The 17,808-nt window shown below is 43.6% G+C and overlaps 1 protein-coding gene and 1 pseudogene across 1 annotated transcript; one reads left to right on the top strand and one right to left on the bottom strand.

Annotated features, from left to right (window-relative positions):
- The first annotated feature begins 7,688 nt into the window (after positions 1 to 7,688).
- On the top strand, positions 7,689 to 10,377 carry LOC136516179 (uncharacterized; annotated as a pseudogene).
- A 4,943-nt stretch (positions 10,378 to 15,320) lies between these two features.
- On the bottom strand, positions 15,321 to 16,072 carry LOC136516178 (uncharacterized). The gene is made up of 2 exons (XM_066509546.1): positions 15,875 to 16,072; positions 15,321 to 15,545 (listed from the first exon to the last, which is right to left on the bottom strand). Exons 1-2 carry the CDS (start codon positions 16,070 to 16,072, stop codon positions 15,321 to 15,323), a joined length of 423 nt encoding a protein of 140 aa, XP_066365643.1.
- Between the last annotated feature and the right edge of the window lie 1,736 nt (positions 16,073 to 17,808).

The following is a 17,808-nucleotide window of genomic DNA, read 5'->3' as shown; positions in this document are numbered from 1 at the left end:
ATGGAATGTACAATTCAGCTTAAGCACCGATGGAATGAATCCCTTCAATGAGAGGATGACCGAGCACAGCACATGGCTAGTCATCTTGACCATGTACAACCTCCCAACGTATTTGTGTCAGAAGAGGAAGTACCTTCTCCTCACCATTTTTATCTCTGGCCCCAAACAACCAGGCATTGATATAGACGTGTTCTTGGAGCCTCTGATGCAAGAAATGGAGAGGCTATGGAGGTATGGGGAGCCGATGTATGATGCATTCCGGTGGGAGGACTTCATATGCAAAGTAATAATATTTGTTACTATTAATGATTACCCCACGCTGTTTGCCCTATCTGGATAGTTCAAAGGCAAGACTAGATGCTTAGTCTGTTTGGATGGTACTAAATGGGTGTTCCTAGATGGATCTAGGAAGATAGTTTACATAAGGAACCAGCGCTTCTTAAAGACAGGTCAAAGTATCATGGCAAATTGTACCTAAGATACTATGGCAACATCTCAGAGGATGAACCCCCTCCAGAGAGACGTCGTAATGGAGAACATGTGTTCAGAATGGTCCAAAACATACACATCGTCTATGGAAAGAAGAATCCAGATGGAACGATCAGAGATAGAAGCACACCTCCCATCGAAGGCGTACCATTCAAGAAGCAATCGATCTTCTTTCAGTACCTGCCTTATTGGCCAGACTTGGAGGTCCCCCATGTCATTGATGCGATGCACGTGCAGAAGAATGTCTTTAAGAGTCTCATGGCTACCTTGATGGACACGGGCAAGTCAAAGGATGGTCTCAGATCACGGAAAGACATGGTGTAGCTGAACATGATGCAGGAGCTTTGGCCGGTACATCAGGATAATGGCAAGTACAGTCTTCCCGTGGCTAGCTCCAACCTAACCCTAGAGGAGAGGGGAGCTATATGCAATTTCCTTAGGGAGGTTAGAGTGCCGACTGGGTTTTCGGTGAACCTGAAGAAGCTAGTGTCGATGAAGGACCTATCATTAACATACTGCAAGGCTCACGATTGTCATGTGATGCTGATAGTGTTCCTACCAATTGCAATCAGGGCTATAAAGCCAGAGTTCCTAAAGATGGCCATCACCCGCATGTGCTACTTCTTTTCGAAGATCTCACAGAAGACGATTCGCAGGCAAGAGCTGAGTGACCTACATGAATTCATGGTGGAGACCCAGAACCAGCTAGAGATGTGTTTACCTCCCGCTTTTTTTTGATATAATGGTACATCTCATGATTCACCTAGTTCATCAGATCGAGGCGCTGGGCCCTAGCTTCTTGCATGAAATGTGGTCCTACGAGTGGTTCATGTCGGTTCTAAGCCGATACGTGCATAACCGAACACACCCAGAGGGCTCCATGATAGAGGGTTATAATTCCGAAGAAGTCGTCGAGTGCTGCCAAGAGTGGCTAAAAGTACAGAGAGGGTCCTACGAGCGGTTCATGTCGGTTCTAAGCTAATACGTGCATAACCGAACACACCCAGAGGGCTCCATGATAGAGGGTTATAATTCCAAAGTCGTCGAGTGCTGCCAAGAGTGGCTAAAAGTACAGAGAGGGATTGGTAATCTCGATTCTCATCACAAGGGAAGGCTAGCTGGGAAGGGCACAAGTGGTAGGAAAGTGTTCCTCAACAATGATTACAGAGAGGTGAGTCGGGCGCATTATAGTGTCTTGCAGAGTATGACAGTGATGCAACTGTACATTGATGAACACATGGCTATCATTATGGCCGAGAGAAATGGCCGTTTAGATGATTGGGTCATGAAATAGCATAAGCAACGCCTGACATCATGGTTGAAGGACCAGAACATACAGCCTAGAGAAACCATAGATTCTATTACCAACAGTCGGTTGGCGGCCGGGCCATCGAAACAGGTGACGTCTTGGAATGCTTATGACATCAGTGGGTATACATACTATACTGACACAAAGGACAGAAAAACTATGAATCAGAACAGCGGCGTCCAAATAGAGGCTCTCGATGGAGTGGGGCGAAAGGTCCTGTACTTTGGCATAATTGAAGATATATGGGAACTTGACTATGGAAGGGATATAAAGGTGGCCCTGTTTCGATGCCGCTGGATCAAGCAACATCAATTCAATGAGACCAGGAAGAGAGTCGTCAATCTCCAGAATGTAGGCTACCAGGATGACCCTTGGGTGCTCGCTGAATGTGTCGCGCAAGTCTTCTATATGCCCGACCCACAAAGTAACCTCCCCCCAAATAAGAAGACAAAGCACGTGGTGGCCTCCGGGAAACAACATATCATTGGAGTTGATGGCGTGGATGATGTTGAAGCTTACAATAAGTGCGATGAGATGCCGCTATTCATAGACTTTTGTAAGAAGATCGAGGCTGTGGAAAAGAACCTACCTAAAGATGTATTGCCATGTGAACGAAAAGGTGTCAAGGGGAAAGTTGTCATGGTGGGCTAGCTAATTTATATAAGTGTGTCAGTGTTCGTAAGACTACATTCATGTATGTGTGTGTGAGACTACATTTATGTATGTGTGTGTGAGACTACATTCATGTATGTGTGTGTGAGACTACATTCATATATGTGAGACTACATTTATGTATGTGTGTTTGAAACTACATTTATGTGTGTGTGTGTTTGAGACTACATTCATGTATGTTTGTGTGAACAATGTGTACTAAGAATTTATCAAATTATGAAATTACCAAAATAAAAGTTGTAGATCTCCATGAGTTATTCAACTTTGGTATTCATTACTTTTTCAGTTGAAATGATTTGGGGGTTCAAATTATGGTTTCAACTTGTCTTTTTTCAAATTTTAAAATTTGAAAGGTTCAAATTTAGTCAAATGATAAGATAACCAAAATAAAAGTTGTAGATCTTGATGAGTTGAACAACTTTTGTATTCATCACTTTTACATCTGAAATCATTTAGGGTTTTAAAATTTGGTTTGAACTTGTTAAATTTCAAATTTTAAAATGTGTAAAACATTGTCACATCCAAGTTTGATCAAACTTAAATGCTGAAGCATAATTTTAGAAATTTTTAGGAAAAAAATATCACATTTGGAGTTAGTATGAGGGAGAATAACTAGTTACAAAGTTTACCCATAGATTAAAAAGAGAAATCACACTGTTCTAGATGATCCTTACATGATCATAGTGAACAGTGTGATTTCTTTTTTTAATGTGTGGGTCAACTTTGTAACTAGTTTTTCTTCCTCATACTAACTCCAAATCTAATGATTTTTTTCCTAAAATTTTCTAAAATCATTCTCTATCAATTTATTTTGTTGGTTTTGTCAATATATACATATGAAAAGTTTGAGCAATTTAAATTTTGAATTTAAAAAAATGCAACTTCAGACAAGATTTTGGTACCCCAAATGATTTCAGCTAAAAAGTAATAAATACCAAAGTTGAATAACTCATCAAGATCTACAACTTTTGTATTGGTCATTTCTTCATATGACAAAGTGGTAATGACATTGTTCACAAATGTGACACATCTCTCATAAGGTTTTATAAACTATATGAGACATGTGTAAGATTAGTGAACAATGTGTGCTAAAAATTTGTCAAATAAAGAAATGATCAAAATAAAAGTTGTAGATATTCATGAGTTGAACAACTTTGGTATTCATCACTTTTTATGTTGAAATCAATTTGGGTCTCAAATTTTGGTTCGAACTTGTCGTTTTCAAAATTTCAAATTTGAAAGGTTCAAATTTTGTCAAATAACAAGATGACTAAAATAAAAGTTGTAGATATTAATGAGTTGAACAACTTTGGTATTCACCACTTTTTATGTTGAAATCATTTTGGGTCTCAAATTTTGGTTCAAACTTGTTATTTTTTAAAATTTCAAATTTGAAAGGTTCAAATTTTGTCAAATGACAAGATGACCAAAATAAAAGTTGTAGATCTTCATGACCTCTACAACTTTGATGTTTATCAAATTTTCATTTGAGATCATTTGGTGTCTCAAAATTATTGTAGTAGTTTTGATTTTAATTTTTTAAAATCTTAATTTTTTTCCCATTTTTAAAGGTTCAATTTTGCAATTTTAAACTGTTGTAGTTGTTTTAGTTATTGTATATGTAAATATATCTATAAGAAAATAATTATAAAATTTTGTACTGTATTATTTATTAATTACATGTGAATAATTCATTTTGATTTAGAATTTAAAAAAAAAATCAACTGTAGGGGCGGCTCATAACCTTAGCCGCCCCTACAGTATTTACATGTGAATAATTCATTTTGATTTAGAATTTTGAAAAAAAATCAACTGTAGGGGCGGCTTATAACCTCAGCCGCCCCTACAGTGGCTCCGAGGTATATTACAATGACCGTCGCTGTGGACGCTAAGTGTTGGACGCCGTCAGGCTGCCCAATTTTACCGTCGGTGCCGCCTGCACCGCCGTCGCCTGCCCCTCCCTGACCCCTCCACTGCCTCCTCCACCGTCTCCCTGACCCCAACCGCCACCCCCGCCCCATCCACCGCCGTTCCCTAGGCCGCGACGACGGCTAGGGTTTGGGAGCGCTCGCCCGCGGCCGGCTGCCTCATCAAGGCCGCGGTCAAGGTAGTGCCGCACACGTGCCGAAAGCCCACGCCTTCATCGCCGACTTGCACCGACCCAACGAGCCCTCACCTCACCAACGCCAAGGCTGCCGCTGGCGCCCTTCGCCACGCCGACCCTAACACCGACCAACAGCCGCGACTAGGACCACCGATTTCAAATAGGTAACAAATGCTTGTTCTGTTATTAGGTCTTGTAGCAGCATAGCAGCTTAGAGTTACGATTTGACTCACGACCTGCAGAAAGAAGACTGTGAACATCCATACTCTTCTAGGTGAAGTTCTATTGCTGCACATTTGCTCCATAAGTTTATCTAAATTTTGGACATCCTCTGTACCTGGGCAAGAAATAATTTAGATAATATTTCTATGTCAATTTTTGGACCATCGGGCACTGGAGGTAGTCAGTGTGGTTGAGCTATTTGCGCATCTGAATTTCATTTTCATCATGATAGGTGAAGATTAAATTTTCTAGGATCTGAAAACTTATAACTGTCATCACACATCTGTTGTATGTACATGGGCCTTCCAGGATTTGTTTCATGGTGTGCACTTTGCAGGTCAGAAGAAGTAAGGAAGCACCGGAATGCGCTTCAGTCTATTTTGTCTCATGGTGTGCATTGTCGTAGTGTGATGCATGATTGTCACTTTTAGGTGATGAATGCCAATTTTTTTATCGTTTTTTTCTCGATTGGGTCTTTTACCTATTTTTCTGATTTTTTTTATCATGTATGATGATTGCCGATTTTTTATTTGATCTTTGATCAGACTGAAAAATTAATGGGTAGTAAATTCAGAGGTTGATGTGACTAATGTTTGCATTGGATTCATATTTAGAGATTCCTCATGTTTAGAGACTCAGAGATTCAGATAATTGTGTCATTGCGTTGGAGTCACACGAAAACATGTTAACCACTCTGAATTATGTCATTGCCAAAAAGAAAACATTGAGCGAGGTGAATTGGGCAGTAAAACATTTCATAGTTTTAAACTAAAAACATTTTAGTCTTAAACTAAAACATTTTAGGCCACAAGTTCCTTTGTTTCAGTTTGATATAGTTGTGTTAATTACTGTTAACTTTTCTTTTAGGTAATGCAAACTAATTTACTCATGCAGGTCTCTGGCAATCAGGTCAGTTGTTCACTGGTCTGGTCTCGATCGCTCACCTTTCAGTTTGTGTAACCATAATTGTCTAGTTAAGCAACCCAAAACCCAAACACTTTGTGCTTTTTTTAATCTTGTCATAGTCTATTTGGATGCAAGACTGCCCAATTTTTTTTGTCATCTCACACCATCATTTATTAGTACCAATTAAGTGATTAAGTTGGCAAAAAAATAGACATATATTAGTATTAAAATAAGTTCTTTTCCTCCCTGTGCAATACTGCTATTACAAGGAGCATATTGCCACAATTTAAAGGAAAGATAGTTTAGGGAAACAATGACCGGATTAAGTTAGCATCCCTCCTGCTCAATTTGACGCCTTCCTTCAGGTTAGTTATGACCTTCCCATCACATTGTTAGCAGCAGCAAGCCTTCAGCTGTCCGCTGCAGCAGCACCCCGCTTGCCGACGACGACAGAAGGACGCCGCTTGCCGCACTATAGGAATGAGGTCTCTGGCCTCTAACGGTACATTTTCAAGGCCGGCCAATTTCATTGTCTCTATTATTTTTCTAGCAGTTTGCCCATGCATCATCATATCGTTCTGTTTAGGCTTCCCATCTAAATAATTGGGGGCAATTCTGGTTTGAATTTTGGGGCAATGTGTGATACATTTTAGGTTTACAGGACTTGTTTATTTTAGGTTTACAGTACCTGAATATAGGACTACTGTGTGTCTAAAAAAGCAGTTTAAATTAGTTATGATGTATCTTCTATTATGGATAAGTGGAATTTAAAGGGTTGTGGGTGTCATGTTCTACATTTTCATCTCTGGCAGAAATGATGAACTGTACAATCTTATAGTAGGCATATATTTGTCTATGTCCATCCTTGTAGTCCATCTTGTTTGAGTCATACAGCATATGCAGTAGTTGGCCTAACTGTGAATTTTTTGCTTATCTTTTCTTCTGTCCATCTTTTTTGAGTCATACAGCATATGCAGTGGGCTAGTCCTGCTTTCTCTTTGTTTGATTACTACTACTACAAGTACTACTAGTACTACTAGTACTACTACTAGTACTACTACAAGTACTACTACTACTACTACTAGTACTACTTGTACTACTAGTACTACTACTTCTACCACTAGTACTACTACTTCTACTACTTATACTATTTTTTTTCTTGCATCTCTTAGAACAAGGCACGAAATATTGCGAACATCAAAGAGTGCATCCCGATGCCCCATGAATGATTAGCAGCCATCCCATGGAGAGCAAGAACTAGATGACCAGCTTACTCAGGAGCAGTTCGATAACGAGTTAGAAAAGGGTCTAGAAGTGATGCTTACTCAGGAGGACCTTGTCGACGATGAGGATCCAGTGGGGGAGCCCAGGGAAGAGAAGGTGGAGAGGATGCCCAAGGCGAAGAAGGGGATGATGATGAGGATGAGGATGACGACACCTCATCAGGGGGGTATGTAAGTCCCAAGGATCCTTTCCCACAAGAACCCAGATGGAGGCCAACGGAGGACGAGTTGGACAAGGATTTTGATCCGAATGACAAGGTACGGATAAAGCCTTAGTAGCTTGTAAATTTGGCTAATGCTATGGCTATATGTTACCTCTGCTAACACTTTTGACCTGCTGTATACACATGTCGTCCCTACTCAACCTCTGAAAAGATGACGTTGACCTCCGGCTCGTCTTGCCGGACAATACATAGCAGGGCAAAGGAGATCAGAGGAAGGAGCCACAGATACTCACAATGAGGCCTCCACTTCACAACCTCAGGACACAACCACGACTGAGACTGCCCAGCCAAAGAGGAAACATGGGGGGATTAGAAAGCCAAACCAATATCATGACAAGGCATGCTATGTGATAACGGAGGTCGGGCCAAACGGGCAGATCCTTGAGCCATATACATACAAGGCAAAATTCCATAATCACATCGGGTTTGTAGTTAGCGATAAGTTGAACCCAGCTATCCATGGCTGAAATCTTGTACCTATGAGCCAAAAGGTAGACCTATGGGAGAAGCTGAAGCAGAACTTTAGGTTTTTGGAGGGAACACATGAGTTGGTACAAGAAAATGCTTTTAAGATAATGGAACAGAGCTTCCAACATTGGCGGTCGGATCTGAATAAGAACTTTATCCAACAGAAGTTAACTCCTTTCCACGAGTATGACAACATAACTCCTAGTCAATGGGAGGAGCTCGTGGCTGAGAAGACTTCAGAGGCATCATTGGCCCTCAATGCCTGTAATAGCGAGCAGGTGAATAAGAACCAACACTACCCTCGTCTAGGCCCCAGTGGCTACACTGGCAAGCAAGAGGTCTTTAGGAAGATGGACGCAGAGGCCGAAGCTACTAGGAATATGGAAGTGCCAAAGTTGAAGCCATGCCTCAAATAGTGGATATACGCGAGGAGTGTGGATTCATCCAGTAGTAGCCTCAAGTTTGCTAAGCCAGAGACCGGAGAGGTAGTATCAAAGATACTGAAACTTGCTGAAGACAAAGAGAAGGGCGCATTCAACCCTTCTAGAGAGAGGGACGAGCTTACCGTTGCCTTGGGAAACCCCGAGCACACAGGACACACCAGGGGGCTAGGGAAGAGGATGTCCTAGAAGCACGGATTCGTAGAGGAGAGGCACATGTACAAGAAACATGGCAGAGACCGAGAGTCTAATCTTAAGTGCCAAGTGAAGGCTCTAGTTGAAAAGATGTTGGTGGAGAAATGACTGTCTACGATAGAGCCACAGACACTAATGAGGCCGCTCGGAGAACTGGCGGTAGTTGGCAGCCCTTTGGATGTTCCCAGCAGTCAAGGTTCCAATGCAACCAGAACCCCCATCGATCGCATATGGGCGCCAACCAGTTGCAAATTGGTGGTTTCGATGGGCAGGTAAAACATGATCATTAAGGTGGCAACGGGAGTGGCACATCCTCCGGGCAGCACGTGGCACAATAGGGACATCCCATAGGACTACACTCGGGTCGAGGTGCATACCATGAAGCCCGAGTTCATGACTTGGAAGATAGAACACCCTACTCCCGAGGGGCTCATGTTACTCAGAGACGTCATGAACCAGTTCATCCTCTCGTACAGATGGGACATTGTATTGACCGAGTCTTCACCAACTCTGACTGAAGTTCATCCTCTAGAGCGACCCGTCGAGGACAGGGAGGTATACTCACCGTCCCATGACCATGACCACCACACGCTAGAGACTTCTCCACCTCATATCGAGCAAGGGCATGATGACATGCCACATCCTTCTCCACCTCGTACCGAGCATGGGCATGATGACATGCCACGTCCTTCTCTAGCTCGTACCGAGCAAAGGCATGATGAGATGCAACATCCTTCTCAACAAGCGTAGCCAATACATGAACAACAAGTGTCTCATAAACAACAATTGCCTTATGAACAGCCGATACATGAAGAACAAGTGGCCCCTGGAGCAGGTGATGCACAAGTTGACAAGGACGTGCCTGAATGGGAAGCTCAAAACAAAATCCCAATCAAGATAAGGCCATCGTATGTGGGCATTAATGATGTCTCGTCGGTGCACAAGTGGATGGCCCATGACCAGTTCAAGCCTAAGAACCAAGTAAAAGAATTCAGAGCACCAGCTTCTGAGGAGGGCACCACTAGCAAACTGCACAAAGGGTTTAACAAGTATCCAGCTGTTGATAACCTCAAATGGTCAAATGATTACTCGGATAAATATGAAAAAGGCAAGAACTTCCTACCAAACCGAGTCATACAGTGCTTACCACGTGGAATGAGAAAGTTCCACGATTGGTACTTGCGTGCTCAGATAACAGAACTAGAAATCTTACAAGCATGGATCCATGCCAGCACATTTGGAGCCCCAGGTGGGCAAATTGCCATTGAGTTTAAGGATATCCAGGCATGCTTCCACCTCGGATGAATGGAAATGAATCTAATTCACATGTGGTGCCTGTAAGTCCTTGCCCTCTCGATATGATATGAATGTAATCTTTTGATTTTGTTGTAACTAACCCGCACCATGATTTGTAGAATGCAAGCGGACTTTGTGAGAAAGAGGCCAGCTCTGAAACATGGGTATATAGACCCTGCACCTATAGCATCAATAAATTTTAATTACCCTAAAGAGTGGAAACTAGATTGCAAAGAACTAGGAGCTGGAAAGACACTTAAGGAGAAAGAGGACATCAGGAACAAGAAAATATTGGAAGAGTCCCTCAAGGTTGCGGCATACATTGCCCTATGTTTTAAAAATCTCCAACAACACGATACTATATGGATACCATACCACTTCAAGTAAGTTCGACTGTATACTTAGCTTTGTTCAATATACTTTGTTCGATGCAAAAGAGCTTATGTGTTCCTTCTATGACTAAATTCATACAGCGATCACTGGATTTGCATAGGCGTCTGGCTCTCACATAGCATGGCATGGGTCTTTGATTCAGCGGATTTCCCAGTCGATACATACAAAGACTTCATAGTGATTGTCAAGACGTATACATATCGACAATCCTCATTTTAGCTACTATATTTGTATACATACTTGTAAGGTTCAATGTGGGATACTAACAAGTTGCATTTGCTAAAACCATTGGAACAGGGCATTCAAGCACTATGTCCAGGAACATAAGGGGAGGCATCATCCAAATAGGAAGGAAAAGTTGTATGTCAAAACTCTATGTGCGGTAAGTGTCATTTACTTTGGTACTCCATATATTACGTGTCTGTCAATAGCATTACTTAACATCTCCATATGCAAAACACACAGTGCCCCAAGCAGAAGCCTGGGAGTCTACATTGTGGATACTACACATGTATTATGATGAGTACCATCGGTGGCTACAACAAAAACCCCAATCTGGTAAGTTTGAACCTCTTCGCTCGTAGTATGAAAAGTTCGCATATGTTGTGATATAGTAAACCTAAACTTGTTCTCTTATAGTTGGAGAAAGATAAAGACACAAGAAGGAACCCATGCAAGGATGACGAGCTCTTAGAGATGGTCGGCGACCTTTGCAACTTCATAATAGACCAGATTGTGTACCATAAAGGCACTTACCACCATTTTCTTTCTGACTTAGGTAGTAATCCTCTATACCAACACCTTCGTGAGACTGATAGGCTATCCCTAGGCCGTTGATGACAATGTGGACTTGTGGTATAGTTTGGATTAGACTTTGGAACGGTTTGGACTTTGTTTTGCATGTAGACTTGTGGATTTCTTAATGGACTATGTTATAATGATGGACTTCATAATGGACTATGTTGTAATGATGGACTTTTGTGAATTATGACTTGTGATGATGTTCTAAATAATGGTCTTGTGTTTGTGGATTTATATATGTATATTTGTGGCGGTCAGATTCGAATTTGAATTATATATATATGTGGTCAGATTTGAATTTGAATTATTTATTTTTTTGCTGGAAAATCCACTGTAGGGGCGGTTCTTGATTGAACCGCCCTTACAAATACACACAGCAGGGGCGGCTGGTGATACAACCGCCCTTACAGAAGTCCACTACAGGGGCGACTGATATTACCAGCCACCCCTATAGAGGGCACTGTAGGGGTGGCTGAAAACACCAGCTGCCCCTATAGAGGCACCCTCTATAGGAACACCTTGGGAAGGGCGGCTGGCGTAGCCGCCCCTACAGTTAACTTCTGTAGTAGTGTCATAAATGTTCGTTTTATGTTATAAGATTTCAAAATTTAAAATTTAGAAATTTTAGATGACTTTGGACGTTGACACAATCTATACAATAGTTGTAATTGTCAATGCAATCTACAACTTTGCAGTTGGCAATTTTTTTATTTGAAAACATTTAGAGTCCTAAATATTCATTTTAAAATTCTAAGATTTGAGAATTTTTTTTTTGAAATTTTCAAACTACCTCAGATGGAGGCACACTCGTCATCAAAATCATAGAGCTCAATAAGATCTAAAACTGTGTAGTTGAAGCTTTTTTTCATTTGAAATCATTTAGTGGTTTAAATATTCAATATAACGAAATGTTGGTGCTCTCTAAACCTGCTCTCCAAAACTCTTTAGATTCTCAAAATTGGTACCTTCACAACAGATTATCTATAAAGTTAGGTTCTCTATATTTCATATAGATTGTTTAGAAGTTTTCCATGACTCAGTAAACATTGAAAGAAAAAGAGACAAGGTTGGGGTCTATTTGCAAACACACCATTCTTCTTCGAAAAAATTGCAAAAATGACACTCAAAAAATTGACTCCTTGATTATGATGACACTCGGGTGGATGACAAGTGGGTCCATCTGTGTCTATGAATATGCGTCCCGTGTCAAATCTGCAAACGACCGATGTTTCGAGTCCCATGTTTGCAGGGCTCATGGCCTTGGCCGACGATTGGGAGGCTCAGCCGACCGGTCAGCTATGGCTGGGAGCAAGCAGTAGAAGCAGCAGAGCAGCGTGGAGGGGCGGTGGCAGCATGGCCTCCATCGCCGCACGCTACCCCGGGAGCAGCTGTGACAGCATGACATGGTGGAGGCTCAGGTGTGAAGGTATTATTGGGATGCGTTTGCAGAAGAGGGAAATTGCGCGTGAGAGATGGAGACGCGCGCTGTGAACACCTACGAGGCCGAGGATGGTGAGAGAGTGTGGCCCTCGGCATTTTACCAATCGGTTTTGACCGGATAGAGGTGACGGAAAAAAGGAGAACGAGAACGGCACGCTATTGACGGTGTTTTGACGTCCAAAATCGTGAAACCGGGTTTCTTGGATGGCAATAGCGAGGATGCTCTAAAATGCAAGTTGACTACGTAATAAGGAGCAAGTGGTATTGAGTTTAAATCTTGAGAATCTGCCTCTATATTTTGCGTGACTTTGACTTGCCATGTGATGGGTTACCTGCCTAGGTGTAAAAATATATTTTTGGCTAGTTTTAACACCCTTTTTATAATCAAATTGATTTTTAAAGGTGGATGACTTATAGCCTGCTTATTTTTGAAACTATTTACCAAGCCGAAAACTATCTATTTTCAGAGACCTTTAATCAGAGACGGGCTAGAAAACCACATGTGAAAACCCATTTTAGTTTCTGCTTCTAGAAAAAGACGACTTTGTAGTAGGGAAGCACAACTTAAAAGTTACTCCAAATGTTTTAGTGATTTTGCAGAGAAAGCATCAGCCTAGCAAGTTTGGAACAGCAGTCCTCGCCTTGTTCGGATATTGTTGATTAGCATCAACCCACATGTGTTAAGGTAGATTGGAGTCGAAGTTGGACTAAATTCCATCCTAATCTTACCCAACACATATGGATTGGGGTGAATTCGATAACATTTAAACAAGTAAGACAGTTTATCATGGTTCCTAATAAAGACAATCCTCCCACTAATAATTAACCAACTAATCAAATCGATAGCAGTGCTGATCACTTTCTTTAGGCAGATCTCATCATTAATTTGATGGTTACGTAACCGTGTCAGATGTACCTTCCTCAGATCCGTCTCGTACATGCATGAAGAGCGACGACTCGTGGGTACTATGGGTCATGAAATGAAACAATCTCTCTTCACCTCCATTTTTCAAATCGTGTGCGACAAAGGCGCGATTTGACAAGATCGGCCGGTCGCGGAAGGCACGAAAGCTACGCACGGTCATGCAAAATCATGTGCTACTGCTTGCCTTGTCCGATGCGGGCTGAAACCGGCCGACATGATGATGAGTTGAAGAGTAGGGCCAAGCATGCACTCTAGAAAATGGCATGTACGGAGTACGTCCATGGGACGACAATCCAAACATCTGATTTCCAGGATTTTGGCGACATCACAAGCGCTTGGAGTGCAGCAGTTTACTACCTCCTAATGCAATTTTAGATCGGAAACGCTCTAACCCGAGCGTCCAACGCTCTTGAAAATATTAAACGGACTCCAGGCTCATCTGTCCTACGAACAATCACTCATTTTTTAATTAAGTCTTATCCATTCATTTTCTCAGCCTCCACTTCCCGCTCTGCCTCTTCTTCAAACTCCTCTCATCCTCATAAGGCGAATGGCACAACGAGCTTAGCCATCCCCATCTTCCTCTCACATTCACCAGGCAGGCACCGCGACGAGCTCCTCATCAATGCCCCCATTTCAAGCTCCTCTCACCCTCACCACCTAAGTAGTTGAGCGCTCCCCTAGCAGCGGAGCGTCATGATGCATGGGCGGTGCCCGGCGAGCTGCAGTAGGCATGTCTGAGCCCCGTGAGCCACAACACACGAAGTCGAGTCCCTCAAGGTGAGCTGATCTTCCACCCTGATGCATTAGCCTCCCCACATCGAACTCATGTGCTATTCTACCGACGACCTCCTCTCTCTCTCTCTCATCTTGACGGACTCCACCCGAGCGCTGCTTGCTGGCTACCGCAGTTCCCCACCAGGTAGGCCATGGGCGTCGACGATGCCGTGTTTGTTTTAGGGTGTTTCAGATGTATGTTTAAAGTGTTTCATCAAGATGTTGTGTATGTTGCAATAGCTATACACGCACGTTGAAAGCCTATGTTTCAAGTATTTTAGGTGTTTCAGACGTATGTTTCAAGTGTTTCATTTGGATATTGCATAACATGCATATTGCAAGAGTATGTTTCAAGTGTTTTAGGTATTTCATACATATGTTGCAAGTGTTTTATCTAGATGTTACATATGTTTGCTATGGCTTTTAAGTGTTTTTAGATGTTTTTGCAATTGTTTCAGTTGTTTCAGACTTATGTTGCAAGTATTTCATTTGAATGTTACCAAAGTAAATCTAGTGTTGCACATGTTGCAATGGGACCCACTTGCTGTAGCCACCTACTACAGTGTTGGGGTGGCACCGCCGAGCGGGGGCAGACGTGCGGGCAGGGAAGTCGATGGGGTGCGAGCATTTCCCGCATGGGGTTGGGCGACATGGCCCCCCGCCACAACCGGATTCCCCTCCTTTGCCGAGAGCCCGAAGCTCTCGGCAAAGAGGATTTCACTCTCGGCAGATCATTTGCCGAGAGCTGCTCTCGGCAAAGAGCGGTCGGCAAAAGGTCTCCCGGCAAAGGTTTATTTGCCGAAAGCCCCTCTCGGCAAACTCTTTGCCGAGAGCAAAATAAAAACTCTCAGCAAAACCTAACTCTCGGCAAAATATCACCGCTGTAACGGCAACCCGCCCGTAACGGTCGTCCCATACACTTCTTTGCCGAGAGCAACTCTCGGCAAAGAATTTTTTTTTAAAAAAATAAAATAGATTATGGGGCTGAGGTGGTTTAAAAAAAACTTCTTTGCTGAGAGCCAGCGCTCGACAAAGGAAAGGTTTGCCGAGAGCCAGCTCTCCACAAAGGAAAGCTTTGCTGAGAGCCCTAGAATATGCTCTCGGCAAAGAGTCATATTTGTCGAGAGTTAGGTGCTCGGCAAATCTTACTCTTTGCCGAGATCCCAGTTAGTTGGGCTCTCGGCAAATATTAGCTCTCGGCAAAGAGTCCAGAGAGCATTTTTTATATTTTTGTTTATATTTCCAGCTTCAACATCACATATTTCACAAATATAACACATCATATATATCACAAATATCACATATTTAACAAATATGCCATCCACATCACATGTCTCACATAATCCATTTTAACATCTCAAATCCAACAGTTCATCTCACAAAGTGCACGACAATACATTATGAAGAGCAACAAGCTCACCCCAAGCATCCCAGTCCCTCGACCCTCCCTCTGGCGGCTGCTGCTGCTGCGGCGGTGGATACTGCTGGTACCCCGACGCTCCCGACGGCTGCTGATGCGGCGGAAGTGGTGGATATGGCGCGTGCCACGACCCTCCCGACAGCGGCTGCTGAGGCCCCTCATTCGAACCCGCCGATTGATTCTGCACAAAGGAGAAGAAAAATTAGTAATTATAGTAATACTAAGGCATATAATTGTAATCTAAGCGTACACAAGTCAATATTTGCAGAACTAGGTATAAAATTGAAATCTAAGCCTAGACACATCAAAATTTCGGCAGCACCTCCCCTGCACGGTGGGGTTTCCAAAACCTGCAAGAAAACCAACGGCACGATGGCCGTCCACCACATATCAACGGCGAGATGGCCGGCACACATATATATGAACGGCATGAAGGCCTCCCATCACATATCAACAGCACGATGGCCGACATGCACAGTAAAGAGCTTTTGTTAGAGAAGTTGAACTCACGGATGGGTAAGGTGGGTATGGGTAAGGCGGTGGAGGAGCGAACAGCTCTGGTGGCGCTGGACGACCCATCGTGACGCCAAGACTTGCCACGTACTGAGCCAAGGCATCAAACCTCGTCTGCTCGGCCTCCAACCTTTGTCGCTCGGCCTCCATCCTCTGTCGCTTGGCCTCCCGCTCCCTCTGTCGCTCTTCCTCCATCCTTGCCTTATGCTCCTGGAGTGCAAGCACCTGGGCCTGTAATTTTTCACCGCATTGTTACAAGCAGTTTCGAGGAATGTAAAACCAAAGAACGACGAATAAAACAGAAATAACCTGTAGTGCTGCCACACGATGCGTCGAAGTGTCCTGCCTTGGGCGTATGGGCACGCTACCGCTCGTGCTGCTTGCCCGGACCTGTGAGAGAGTGGGAGTGCTGTGCGGGTCGAGCGTGCTGTTGCCGATGAGGTACCGCCCATGCTTCTTGCCTCCTCCCACCCTCATGATGATGTCGCCGTCAATGTCCGCGGTGTGCGGATCCCAGTCTGCCCCATGGACCGTCCTTGCCACCTCGGTGTACTGACTGATGCGCTCGGGGATGCTCTCGTTGGTGAAGGACTCGGCTGGGTCGTCCGGGTTCCAGTCGATTTCGTCTGTCGCCTTACCCTTGTGGGCCAGAACCCATGACTTGAGCTCTCCGCATGGCTGGTTTTGATGTGCAGCCGACTGCGACAAAAACAACAAGACGGTTACAAATCATGCAGGAATAAGCGTCTGAAAGAATAATTGAAGCTACACCAAGTCACGTACCCATCTTGCCCCGTATTCGTGGATGTTAAGGTTGCCCTGGTGGTGTGATACACCTGGCATCAGCAAACGCCATTCCCGGAGGACGGTGTGGTTATCCGCCCAATCGGCACTCACCCACCTGTCGACCATCATCTTCCAGGCCCGCGTTTTATTGGCGCACCAGCCAGGAGGCACCTGTACGACATCAAGTACATTGACAGATATAAGAACAATTCAAGCCTTAGGCCTGGTCCAATTCAAGTACATTAATGTTTTGAACCATTCTAATACTTCTCTCTTTTGTTCCGGTTTCAATCTGTAATCGGCCTTAGGCCTGGTCCATTTCTTGCCGCTTCTAGGAGGTTGCATGTGTTGGTTTGGTCTATCACATATCGTTGCCAGATCTAGTCTCGCCTTTACATTATCCTTCGTCTTATCCTTAATGTCCATGATCGTTGCCCAAAGAGCCTCAGCAACATTCTTCTCAGTGTGCATTACATCAATGTTGTGTGGAAGAAGAAGGTTGTTATAATAGGGGAGCATCATCAAGGGCGACTTATGAGTCCACATATGCTCCTCACCATATCCCACGAACCTACCATCTGTTTCATTGATCCGGAGAGCATCTATCTGATCATGAACCTCGGCACCAGTCAACATCTGTGGTGCGGGGTCTGTAACCATGACACCTTTAGTAAAGTTCTTGATGTCTGCTCTGAATGGATGATGAGCAGGGAGGAATTGTCGATGTTTGTCGAACGCGGAATATTTGCCGCCCTTCAGCAGCCAATTGAACTGCAGAGCTGCCTTGCACGTCGGGCATGGAAACTTCCCGTGAACACACCAAGCGCTGAATATCCCATATGCTAGGAAGTCATGCATAGAGTATTGATACCAAACATGCATGTTGAAGTTTGTCTTTGTAGCTCGATCGTATGTCCATACACCATGGTCCCAAGCATGGACCAGTTCATCGAAGAAAGGCTCCATGAACACACCCATGTTATTCCCAGGGTGTTCTGGAATTATCAACAACAAGAACACATTCTGTCGTTGGAAGGAGACGCCAGGAGGAAGATTGAGGGGGATAACAAACACAGGCCAACAAGTGTATGGGGCAGCCATCATTCCATAAGGATTGAACCCATCTGTTGCCAGTGCAACACGCA

This window comes from Miscanthus floridulus, chromosome 17, assembly GCF_019320115.1.
Source record: "Miscanthus floridulus cultivar M001 chromosome 17, ASM1932011v1, whole genome shotgun sequence".
Lineage (NCBI taxonomy): Eukaryota > Viridiplantae > Streptophyta > Magnoliopsida > Poales > Poaceae > Miscanthus > Miscanthus floridulus.
This window is presented reverse-complemented; position numbering and strand designations above follow the sequence as displayed.